The sequence below is a fragment of the Tursiops truncatus genome, chromosome 2, assembly GCF_011762595.2.
Source record: "Tursiops truncatus isolate mTurTru1 chromosome 2, mTurTru1.mat.Y, whole genome shotgun sequence".
Lineage (NCBI taxonomy): Eukaryota > Metazoa > Chordata > Mammalia > Artiodactyla > Delphinidae > Tursiops > Tursiops truncatus.
The window spans coordinates 91144613-91157955 of record NC_047035.1 but is presented as its reverse complement, the minus strand read 5'-3'; the positions used below and the strand labels follow the sequence as shown (position 1 = coordinate 91157955).

The 13343-nt window shown below is 35.9% G+C and overlaps 1 protein-coding gene across 6 annotated transcripts in view; it reads left to right on the top strand.

Annotated features, from left to right (window-relative positions):
- Window positions 1–13343, top strand: part of CEP152 (centrosomal protein 152) — a 134121-nt gene that overhangs the window by 66410 nt on the left and 54368 nt on the right. For all 6 annotated transcript variants that reach the window (XR_012330097.1, XM_019929164.3, XM_033851649.2 and 3 more), the window contains exons 19-21: window positions 1209–1340; window positions 6200–6850; window positions 10122–10263. Coding sequence is in view for 5 of the 6 variants with exons in the window: in XM_019929164.3 (XP_019784723.2) it covers window positions 1209–1340; window positions 6200–6850; window positions 10122–10263 (925 nt within the window). In the remaining variant the exon portion in view is untranslated. The remainder of the gene's footprint in view (window positions 1–1208; window positions 1341–6199; window positions 6851–10121; window positions 10264–13343) is intronic.

Genomic DNA, 13343 nt, shown 5'->3' with positions numbered 1-13343 from the left:
TCTAGCCCTCAGAGGTCCCTGGACCTTAATATAATATTATTTATTGTATACTTTTAATTTTAGATCTTTTACGTATTATAAAGTCTTAAGATAATGCCTGAAGTACAGTTTTAAAAAAAACATACTCTGCTTTTGATAAATACTTGAAATTCTACCTATTTGTTAAATTGTTATACATGGTTTTACAAGGAATCCTTAAAGTTTGGAAGCATAGGCAAATATAGTAATTGTATCAAGGACATTTTCAATCAGTTAAAAAATAATTTTCTCAACAGAGTTAAGAAAATGTTCTATAGGCAAAGAGACATGTTCTTAGGGGTGCTGCTTAGGTATTTATACAATCACAGATCTTGTGAAGAAAAGCAAATAGCATGATATAGTAGAAAGGAAATGTTCATAATAACTTCTAAAGGAATGTAAATTTCTATAGGAGCTTTATCTTTTCCCCATATTTTTAACTTCCTGGAATTTACCTATAAATGTATTTAGTATTTTAGTGAGAAATTCAGCCCCTTATATCAACTCTGCTTTTGTGTGTGTGTACGGCTATATGTACGTTGTGTATCTGGATATTTCAAACAAGGAAATAAGGAAAGTTTATTTAATAAATGATCTGTGGTCACCCTGTAACAGATGTACAACCAGATCACCCTCAGAATTCATCAAGTCTTACATTTTTGCCAGAACTGAACTATCAACCTCACTTGATAGTCACAAATTCATTCTTGACAGCAAGAAAATTTGCCAAGTGTAGGGCTCTAAACTACAATATGTTGGTGCATGCTTGCCTGTGTGCGTGTGTTTATATGTCGGGCACGAGGTCTGAGGAGGTGGTGGGTATACTGATTGGACAGCGGCTGACACCAAGCAGCCTTCCTGCATGTCTTCTTCTTTTTCCCCAAGATAAATAGGAGTTTGTTGGAAATGGCAATCGGTACTTTGTATAAAGCTTTCTAATAATAGTAGTGGCCATCAAACGTGTATAGATTTCTAATTCCTGCTTTGCCTTTTGCAGTGGATAGTATGGGACATTTAGAACATTTAGAACCCCTACTGTTTGGGGTAAGGTGGGGTGCTTGAAGTCAGTTTAACTACTGTAGTGCAATACAATGTAAATGCACATGAAATCATAGTGGTTACCTGCACATGGGATCTTTCTGAAATTTTATACGTTCCTTTACCTCTCTTCTGCAATTGCTCTCCTGCAGGTAGAAACAGCTGTGCAAAATGCTCGTCATCGGTGGCTGGAAGAGCTGCCGGAGCTTGCAGAGTATAAAGCCCTTCTAAGGGCAGAACAGAAAAAGTGGGAGGAGCTACAAGAGCAGTCTGTGGCCAAACGGGTAAGAGCTCTCCTGGAAAGAAGCTTCAGGAGGGCCTCATCTCAGTCCCAGGAACTCCTACCTGCTCACAGCACTGTGGGAGGATTAAATGTGATAATGCATACTAAGCATAGGGCCTGATTAGTGGGATCTGTTCTCATCATCATCAAGTTGTGGAGGGGGAGAGAATGTGTTTCAGGGTTGTGAAACTCTCATAATCTGGAGCATAACCTTACCCATGGAATGAAATCCCTATTTATCTTGTGGTATCTTTAGGAGAAACTGAGAGAGCAATTAGCTATACAGTATCCTTTCACATGCATGACTACTGTTTTCTGTGCTGTGTCAGTAGTCTTATAATATACGCCCCTTGATAAATAACAAGCTCTCCTTTCCAGAGATGTCATGTCCCTTGACTGGAAACATCAGATATTTTAACCGTTTGTATCCTCACAACTTAATTTATTAGTGTAAACCGGTTCTAATCAAAATGCCAATAAACTGAACATAGTTTTGAAGTTTGGCACAATAATTCTAAAATTTATTTGGAAAACTGAAAGGACTAGAAATTTTTCTAAATGTTCTGGAAAAGAAATAGTAGTCCAGCCCTAACACTTAATAGAATATGTTGGAAAGCAGCAATTCAGACAGTGTTGAGTCACAAAAATAGAATTCTTTTTCATTCAGTACTATACAGACTTGAAAGAGGCCCAACTATGACTAAAAGCTTAATAAATTGTTTCAAACAAGGAAATGAGGAATTTTCCATAATAAATCATCTTATGATAGCATTTTAGAAAAATTGTTTTCCCACCCCCTACACCACAACAAACTCTGGGTTGATTCAGAAGACGAACATTTTTAAATGAGAGTATAGAAAAATTAAAAGAAATGGACTATTTCAGATTTGCATCATAATAACTCAGTTGTGAGGCAACAGGCAAGGCACAGTAGCCAAGATAGGTAAATGGGATAAAATATGTACAAACATTTAAAACATTTGTTTTTGTAATAAAAAACAAGTGAAGGGGATAATAAAAATAAGGAAAGTAAATGAATCAAACAGAAACGTTAATACTAATATATGATTAAAAAAACAATACAAATTTATAAGAGAATCTGTGGGTGAGTACACCAAAGATATGAACAGATAGTCTTCATGAGAGTCCAAATAGCAAACTTAAGGTGATATTTTATGCCATATGTTTATATCTTCTCTTCTTAATTGTAATGCACAAAATAGATTGCAGTATCAAGCATATGCTACTCTTCTGTTGTCACAACCATTTTAGAAAATAATGTGCGTAACAGACATTGTAAATGAGTCATATGTTGCATTCATAATCTTATTCCACAAGTTACTTAAGGAAATAAATTCAGCATAAGTAAAAAGCTAATATTTTTCTCAACTTATGTGGTAGTTCATGGGTAGTTCATGTAATGGTTCATTACAATATTCTCTGTACTTTTAGTACGTTGAAATATTTCAAAAGGAAATTTAAGAGGGAGAGAGAAAGAGGAAATAATATGATGGTATGCATATGTGCCTTAGAGCTCAGAAGTTAAGAATAATAAAGTTGATTTTTCCTTAAGAACACAGAAGGTCTGAATATATGTGAATACAGAAATACAGAAACGAGAGGACGGTGTGTTGCTTCTCAAACTTTAGCAGGCATGAGAATCACCTGGAGGGTTTGTTAGATCACATTCCTGGCCTTTGCTCCTGGAGATGCTGATTTGTTGGGTCTGGAGTAAGTCCCGAGAATTAGACTTTGTAACTGACTCCTGGGTGATGTGGTAACTGCTGGTCTTTGGACCACACTTGGGTGTGAGTAGCAGTGTTCTAGATAATTATTCAGCCACAAAACTTAGTGTTTTGTGCAAATGCTTCCTCCAAGCCAAATGAGATGAGCAAGAGCCAGTTTCAAAGCATTTGCTGGAGAGTTCTTATAAGATTAGAGTGATCCATCAAGATCTGTGGAAATTTAAAGCCAGTTTCCAGAGTCCAGAAGTCGGCAAGTTGGTTCAGTGGTTCCCAAACTTTGCTGCACATTGGAAAAATGTGAGGATCTTTAAAAAAATACTTTTGCCTGGCTCCCACCCCAAGGCTTTATGTTTCAATTGGTACAGGGTGTGACCTGGGCTTAGGGATTTTTGTTTTGTTTTGTTTTGTTTGCGGTACGCGGGCCTCTCACTGTTGTGGTCTCTCCCGTTGCGGGGCACAGGCTCCGGACGCGCAGGCTCAGCGGCCATGGCTCACGGGCCTAGCCGCTCCGCGGCGTGTGGGATCTTCCCGGACCGGGGCACGAACCCGTGTCCCCTGCATCGGCAGGCGGACTCTCAACCACTGCACCACCAGGGAAGCCCTGGGCTTAGGGATTTTAAAAGCTCCTCAGGTGATTCTAATGTGTAGCAACATCAGGAAACACTAAATCAATTAATGCTGTCAAATTCTCCTTGTAAAATTTTATGTGAGAGGTTGTACACTTTTGGTGAGCTTTGGGCGGGTCATGCAAATTCCCTGGGATCTGACACCTCCACCCAGGTTACCTGTTAATAATTTCCAGGCATCCATTGTGACACGACCTGATTTCCTTTTTGGGAAAGGAAACATGTTTCAAACATGTTTCACATCATTACTGAATTATTCTGCTGGTAGCAAAAGAATTTTTCTGTGAATTCCTTTGTAAAGCTCATCTTAGATAGTGGGTTCCTTTAGTAAACTTAAAGTATGATTCAAAATTTTTGATTTATATCCAACTATTCAGGAACACATTTTATTGAATAAAGGTATGTAACATGTGTCTAGGTATCCATATAGTTGAAGATGTTCGCTATAATTATATAATAGCTGAGAATTAAGGATGCAGACCCCCTGTCTCAACAGCCAGAGCGTATATATGGCATTTCTTTTGACATATATATATATATATATTTTCTATGTCATAATATTGACCTTTAGTCCAGTAATCCTCTACTGTAACAGCTCTTTTACTTTACAGTGAAAATTGACTTTTATATTTTTTGCCTCTGAGTCCTTTTGGGATTTTTTTTTTTTTAAATTCAAACAGGAGGTCACAAAAATTATAATCATCCTCATCAGTTCACTCAGTCCCATGTAATTAATTTTTTTCATCTTGATCTTCTGTTAGCACTTTTATGAATTCATCAGTTTTCCATTAGAATTCTGAAAATGCTTATTCATTCAGTTCAGCAGTATAGTCAGTATATATGGTATTGATTCATAACAGTCACCATTGTCTAGGCCAAGCCTTTGGAGATGGCCAGTTCTTCTTTTACATTTGTATCCTTGTGACTTCTTTGAATTCAATCCAGGGAATATTAGAAGTAAAAGGGACTTGACATCATCATCCGATCTGCTTGTTATATAGAGGACACTAAGTGCAAAAGAGATTAAGAATTTTTCTAAGCCCATGCAGCCAACAGTAACAGTAACTATACAACATTTTTTGAGTCTTACTGTTTGCCAGGCTCTAAGTGCTTTATTTTTTTATTTTATTTTTTATTTTATTTATTTATTTATTTGCGGTACGCGGGCCTCTCACTTGTGGCCTCTCCCGTTACGGAGCACAGGCTGCGGATGCGCAGGCTCAGCGGCCATGGCTTACAGGCCCAGCCGCTCTGTGGCATGTGGGATCTTCCCGGACCGGGGCACGAACCCGTGTCCCCTGCATCGGCAGGCGGACTCTCAACGACTGCGCCACCAGGGAAGCCCTTATTTTATTTTTAAAAAATATTTATTTACTTATTTATTTGGCTGCGTCGGGTCTTCGTTGCGGTGCGCAAGCTCTCTAGTTGTGGTGTGCGGGCTCTAGAGCACACAGGCTCAGTAGTTGCAGCGCGCGGGCTTAGTTTCCCCCGCGGCATGTGAGATCTTAGTTCCCCGACCAGGGATTGAACCTGCGTCCCCTGCATTGTAAGGCAGATTGTTAACTGCTGGACCACCAGGGAAGTCCCCTAAGTGCTTTAAATAGATTATTTACTTTTGTCATTTAATCCAAAAAAAAGAAAAAAAAAAACCTATTAGGTGGGCGTTCTAGGCATTCTAATTATCTCCATTTTATAGATGAGGAAACTGAGGCTCAAAGAAATTGAGGAATGGGAAGTTAATTCCAGCAGTTTGTCTCCAGAGCCTGTTCTGTTAAGCACTGTGCTAGGCTGCCTCTGTAATCCAAGTCAGGATTTGAGCTACAGCTCAGGCTTTTTGATTCCCTATTACTTTTTGGTTAGGTACTACTGGTGTCTATGATCTGCTAGTCTTGCTATTCTGTTATAAACAAAAATTGGATTAATGAAAAAATGAATTTTTCTGTTTGATATTGTCATTTAATGAACTGTTTTAACCACTAAAATTACATTAAAATACAGTATGTTTGTCAGCAAGTTATTGTGCAGGTTATGTGTTACATTCCTAAAAATATTAGTAAGATTTCCTTAGAGGCTGCTTTTGCTTCATATAAAAGATAATTCATTTGTTGGGGGCTTAGATTTGAGACAGCATCTGTATTAAAAAAACAAATATGAATTTTTTTCTAAAATTAGTTTTAGATAATTATGTAATTATATATTTTTGGTCAGTTTAAATTTCTAGTTATTCATATAGAAATGGATGTTTTATTTTAAATAACGTAAGACAAAGTATTAGGTGATTTAAAATGAGGGAAAAGATCCTTAAGTTTAGTGTAAGTATATTTTTTAGGACCAGCCAATGTCTTATCTAAATTTACTTTTTCCCTTTAATTTTGATTTTAAATATCTTATTAATAAGTTCAAAGATTAACCCAAATGGTTACTTTAATTTTTTTAATTAATGAGGAGAATCATAAAGAGTTTTCATTGTACATTATTATGTCCTTTAGATATTGTTTGCTATTTCTGAAGCTAAAGAGCAATGGAAAAGCGAGATTGCAAATCTGGAGAAAAATGTCATACCTGGAAAGCAATTGGAAGAGAAGATTCATTCTCTGCAGAGAGAGCTTGAGTTAAAGAATGAGGAAGTCCCCATGGTTGTCAGGGCTGAGTTGGCAAAGGCCCAGAGTGAATGGAACAAAGAAAAGCAAGAAGAAATCCACAGAATTCAAGAACAAAATGAGCAAGATTACCGGCAATTTTTAGATGATCATCGAAATAAAATTAATGAGGTGCTTGCAGCAGCTAAAGAAGACTTTATGAAACAAAAAACTGAACTACTTCTTCAGAAGGAGACAGAATTACAAACGTGTTTAGACCAGAGTCGCAGAGAATGGACTGTGCAGGAAGCTAGGCGGATCCAACTGGAAATCCATCAGTATGAGGAAGACATCCTAACTGTCCTTGAGTTTCTCTTAAAGGACATCCAGAAGGAGCAAGCCAGTGATTCAGAGAACAAGTACCTTTTGGAACTCATGTCGACTTGTTCTTCGAAATGGGTGTCTGTGCAATATTTTGAAAAACTAAAGACCTGCATACAGAAAGCATTTCAAGATATACTCTCCCTACTTATAGAAGCTGTCAACTCAGACTGGGGAAAGGTATGTTCCTAATAAGTGAAAAAAGCTATGATTAAATGTGAAAGATGATTGTAGAAGCTGCATTTGGTACTTTTTCCTTTCTTCATTCTCCAGTTTAATAGGTGTTACGACTTGTGTTTTTACTAGTGGTTTAAAAAACTTTTAGCAAATTCAAAGGTTTGCAATTTTTTTTGCCCCCCCCCCCCAAATTTGCTTCTTCATAGTGCCACAAATATGAGCAGAGCTTTTAGCCACTAGACATCTTTTTCCTAAAAAAAATATATACTGTTCTTTGTAAGGGCCTGAGATTTCAGAAACTGAATAACTTTCATTCCTATTTTTGTTTTCTGGGCATGACTACTTCAAGAAATATGCATCGTATTAAACTAGGGTTTCTTAAGATCTTCTAAAGAGTTTGGAAGCCTATTTCTTGCCCTCAAGGAATTTATATCTCATGTAGGCAAAAAATGCCAACTGGGTACAAAGAATATTGATATAGAAACAAGCAAGTAGAGGTACGGCTCACTCACACAAAAAGCCCAGTTTTGTTAGTGTACTATATATGTGCATGTAGAATGAATTAGTTGTATTCTTTTTGTTGTGTCAGTATTCTCTGACTTTTAGTTTGTGTGGAAGATCTGATAAAACCAAAGTCTTGCTGCCTTATGATTAAAGACATTAGATATGCATGAAAAATCCGGAATGATATTCTAGGCATTGCGACCAGCCAATTTCAACATTTGGAATTCGAGGTAGAAAAAAAATGCCAATATTATAAGGTTTGTCTGATAGAAGAGTTGAGACATAAGAACTACAGTTCATTAAAATATTGTGATTAAAGATTTTCAAGGCCCGGATTGAGCATTTGGTATTAATACCTACTGGAAAGAGTTATAAGCTACAAAAAAATCTGAGTTCCAGCTTCATACTTAGCGATAAATAGCTTATTTACCTTGGGTAGTCATAGTTGCTCATCTGAAAAATAAAATACAAATCCCTGGTCTAATTCCTTGGATTTTGGTAGGATACAAATGACATAGTTTGATCTTTCTGCATCTTGCATTTGAAACACTACAGAATTTTAGAGCCAAAGGAACCTGAAAGATCAATCTATCCCATCCCAATTCAACCCAGTTGATATTTTTATTCTTGATTTCACAAAGATGTTACTCTTAGTAGTTGATTTTAATGTAAAATTAACTCAGCAAGACCACTTCCCATGATTGAGAATTTTTGGAAAAAGTAGATAATTAAGAAGAATTATTTATAGCAGACTTTAAGGGTAAGAAGTGATGGGAAAATCATGTTATATGCTTTCAAGTTTGCTTTCCTGAAGCAAAAGGAAACTTTGCTATAAAAGTCAAGAAACTACAACACCTTTCTCCTACTGTTAATATATATAATCAACCCTGGGGTCTTTTTATAGGGCTTAAAATTGTGCAAGCAGTGTAAGATCCTCTGTAAGACTTTATGTGTCTCACACGTGTATGGAGACAGAATCACATAATTTGGCTAAGAGTTTAGACTTTTGCAGCTTTCACTGAGTGGGATCAGATTCTGTTCCTGAGAAAAAGGTGCCTCTGAAATGCCTAATCTGGCATTTGTCACAGAAGAATAATACTCAACCTTCTGCTGTCTTAGTGCTAACTCAGCTCAGGACCTTGAGATAAAGCAATAATTATAAAGCAGTGATTATAAATTTGCAATATAGGTGCCATAAATGTGAAGAACTATGATTTATAATTGATTAAATTTGTGGTTTTTAGAACTGTTCATGAAAATTAAAACTGGAAAAAACGATCGGTATATATAAAACAAGTCCTCATTAAAATAGGTGATCAAGATTTAATTTAATTTATTTTTAATCAATTTTTTTCAGCTTTACTGAGCTACAGTTGACAAATAAAATAGTAAGATATTTACAGTGTCATCATGATGATTTGATATACATATACATTGTGAAAGGCTCCCCACCATCTAAATTAACACATCCATCACCGCACATATTTACCTTATTTTTTTGTTGGTGAGAACATTTAAGTTTAGATGATCCAGATTTTAAATGGCAAGAATGCAATGAATTAAAAATATGGTTTCCAATAAAATGAATGCCTTATCAAATATATAATTTATATTCATATACTAAGTATATTAATACAGCAGTTCATAATAGATAAAAGAAAACAGAAATATCAACTGGAACAACATTTTTAAACAAATTTAAGGATGTGTGTTTTGTGTTTTCTTACCACCCATGTGAAGTTAAAACTAAGACAAAAGGTTGCTGCTCCTGCCTTTTTTGCCATCTTGGCTTTTCTCCAGTTTTGAGTAGAAACTGGAAATATTGGCTCCCTTTGGGATCAGTTTTTATTATTCCTTTTGGCCTCAACCTCATACCCTCTTGACTGACTGGAGTTTGCATTGTCTCTGTACCTACTGACCTCTGCCTCTGTTGGGCGGCATGGGTAGGTGTCCTGACAATGAAATGAGTTTCTCAAAATCAAAATCAAGGCTTCTAGAATTAAGCATATATAATGTATTTTAAGTAATTAAACAAGGCAGCTTTCTCAAGATTACGTGTTCTGTTTGAGATTTAGTAGTTGTCCAAAATCTGAAAATATATGGCCTTAAAAGAATGCCCCACCATTAATGAATTTAGTAGCTGTGCTGCCAAAACAGAAACTAGAATGCAGAAAGTGTTCAATAAATATTAGTGAGGAAATGGTCTTGTGCAAGATGTTTCACTTAGATGAGCCTCAGTTTTTCTCCTTCACATTGGCATTCGACTGTCTTTCCTTGTGAACAAATGACAATTTGTATTAAAGTATTTAGAAACATAACATACTATATGTTTCAAAAATTGTTTTTACTGTTGTTACTTTCAATTCATGGGAGGCAAAAGGCTGCTACTGTAGTTTCTAATGAATTTTCTCCCTGCTGAAGTGAAAATGTTCTGGATTTTCAAAAACAATTCTGATTTCACATAGTCTGTCCTGTGGTTTGATCACAGAAACTATTAAAATATCTTAGAAGTGGAAACTATATCTCCTCTGTCTGTCCCGTAGCTGGCCCACCAGTCCTCTGCTGGATAATGTTCTAATTGGGAAAATATGGTTATAGGAGTCTAGCTCATAGTAATGACAGTATTCACAGAAAACCCTAAGAAAAATATTGGTGATAGTTTAGGCAAGATTTTTTTCAGGCTGTGTTTTCTTTTTATATTTTTAATATTAGTATTTTGAGTAGAGAAAGATTTTTAATAAGCATTAACTATGAAGATAATCTGTTTCAGAGAAATATGACCAAGATCTCTAAGGATCCTGCCACAAGGATCACTGGCAGAGGAGACCCTAGGGTCCTGGCACTCCTTCCTGCACTTACATCTGGACACCACGCTCAGCCCTTGGCCATGCAAGAAGCAGAAGCAGAAGCTGGTAATGGGATTTTGTTCCTACTATTCTTTGCATTATCCATAATCCCAGTTCCAGAGGGTTGTTTTGAGGATAAAAGGAAATCAAAGACGTGCACAGTTTTCATGAATGAACAAATGTGTGATATTACTCCTAAGTAATGTGTGTCCTCTCCCCAGGTTTCATTTTTGTATTAGAAGACAGGGTTGCTTTAGGCCCTCTTACTTCCTATCTTTTCATGGTCTTCCCTCCATTCATAAGTGACTCTTATTATGAGGAGAATAATGAGAATTTTAGTAGAGAAGTCATGTTTTTATTTCCTGGCTTTGATGAGAAAGGGTTACACATAAGAGAATTGCCAAATCACTGAGACCTTTCCATTCAATTTATTGAAGCTTATTTCAACTATTTTTAATAGAAATCTTTCTGAAGTGTATTAAGTGTTTTCTGATGTATTTGTGGGCTTCTTAAGGTTGAGGGGCAGTGTTTTTATCTCTTCCTCTCCACCAACTGTCAAAGTGAATGGCACATAGTTTGTGTTCCTTGAATATTTGATGAATTAATAATTTAACTTTTACTTTGTGACTTAGAGTTGTCAGTTCAAAAAGAATTGCACTGTGCTACAGCCCCTTGAGGTGTTCAGAGCTCGCTGAGGAATATGGGCTTATACTGTCTATTTACTGGGATTTTGAGCTAGGAACTGCCATATTCTTTATAAGCTACAGTCCTTTTAGGACATTGACCCCTTGCAGCCTGCTCCTTCCCTCCATGTACAAACCATAAATTGTTTTTGTTTCTTGTCTGCTGTCTCCATTGTAACCTGGAAAAGAACTAAGAATTGCCAGAACAAATCATATGTACAAAGTCAATAACCTTAGCTTCCACATGTTTCTAATTCAGTAGACGTATTAACAGAGTCTTAGAGAATCTCTGCCTTTCCTAAGAAGTCAGTTGACAGTTATTTTTCTCATTGTCCATCCAGAAACCCTTTTTCCTTATCTCTAGGTTCTAGATAGTGGAGAATATCTTTTTGCCAACTAGTTAAATGCTAATTTACCAATTAGTAGGGTAATACTATCGTAATTTGTATCTTGCTTCCTACGTTTCAGTGTCATTTTTTGTCTGTCGTTATGCTTGGAATAACCTGAGAATTACTTTCTAATTTGTGAAATGCATAGAAGTGAGTTTTAAATATTATGTGGGAGGTCCAATCAATATGAAAGAAATTAGGTTTGACAGGACAAATCAAACTATAAAAGGATTTACTTTTCTTTCTTTAATCCTTTTTCCCTAAAAACAAACACATTAACAAATTCATAAGTTGGAAAGGGTTAAATAATCCCAAACATATAAAGTCCTTCATAATCTTACCACCAGAGGGTACCACTGTTCGTTGTGTGGTTATATTCTCCTAATATCTTATCATTTTTAAAACTAATTTAAATATTAATTATGAAATACTTGATACATGCAAAGAATATATGTAATACACATGTAAGTTATGAACCTAACAACCAGGAACCCACTATTTGACTTAGGAAGTAGAACATCACCAGTACTGTTGAAGACCCCTGTGAGTTTCACCACAATTCCATCCCTGTAACTTCCCCACAATCTGAGGTAATAAATATTCTGATTTAAAAAAATCAGCTTCTTGCTTTTCTTTGTTTTGACCAAATATAGGTATCCTCAGAAAGCTTTTGCTGTATTTTGTTTGCCTTTTAACATTATAAAAATGGTTTAATACTTGTTTTAGTCTTTGTAATTTGTTTTTTTTCCACTTAATATCAAGCTTGTAAGATTTGTCTTTTTAATGCATATAGCTCTGGTTCATTCATTTTCATTGCTGTATAGTATTCCATTGTGTGAATATACAATAATTTATTCTCTTATCAATGGGCATTTGCCTGGTTTCTAGGTTTACAAAACCATATCTTAAATGAAATATAAAAATGCCACGTATGGTGATGCTTCATTAATCCTTTGATGCTCGTAAACTTAAATGGCACCATTTAAATGAAACTAAAAAGTCAGAAGAGAGCTAAGAGGGCTTCCCTGGTGGCGCAGTGGTTGAGAGTCTGCCTGCCGATGCAGGGGACACGGGTTCGTGCCCCGGTCCGGGAAGATCCCACATGCCGCGGAGCGACTGGGCCCGTGAGCCATGGCCGCTGAGCCTGCGTGTCCAGAGCCTGTGCTCCGCAATGTGAGAGGGGCCACAACAGTGAAAGGCCCACGTACCGTAAAAAAAAAAAAAAAAACAAAAAAAACCAGAAGAGAGCTAAGAATAATTTTTCTGGGCTAATGTTTTTACATCAACATTTTGGATATTGGCCTCTGAGCCTGTGCCAATTTGTATTCCTACTTTATTATATCAATTATATTAATAGTAATAACATATTTCTGTATCATTTTTGAATATTACTTAAATGTTATAAACTCTATGTGTTACTAATAGCAATAGCTATTCCTTATTGTATAGTTGCTCCATGCCAGGTACTGTGCCAAACAAATTTTATACATTTACACCTCCTGACAGTTTTGAATCTTTTTTTCATTTGGAGATAATTTCAAGCTTACAAAAAAGTTGCAAAAATAAAAATAGTTGCAAAGAACACTCATATTCCCTTTACCTAGATACACCTATTGGTAACATTTTATTCCATTTGTGCTCCTCTGTGTGTATGTGTCTCTGAACATTTCATTTTTTCCTGAACCACTTGAGGATAAGTTATATACATTATTCCTTTTTACCCCCAAATACTTCAGTGTATATTTTCCCAAAATAAGAATTTCTCTTGTATCCCTTAGTACAGTAAATTTAACATTCGATGAAAATGTGTTATACAATTATTATCAGTCTACTGTTTGTATTCTAATTTTGTCAATTGACCCAATAACGTCTTTACAGCATTTTTTTCCCACAGTACAGCAATCTGTCTGGGGTCAGGTGTTATGTTTATTTATTAACATCTTTATTGGAGTATAATTGCTTTACAATGGTGTGTTAGTTTCTGCTTTATAAAAGTGAATCAGCTATACATATACAAGTGTTAATGTTTAGATGTCATGTCTCTTTAACCTCTTTTAATCTAGGATATTCTTCT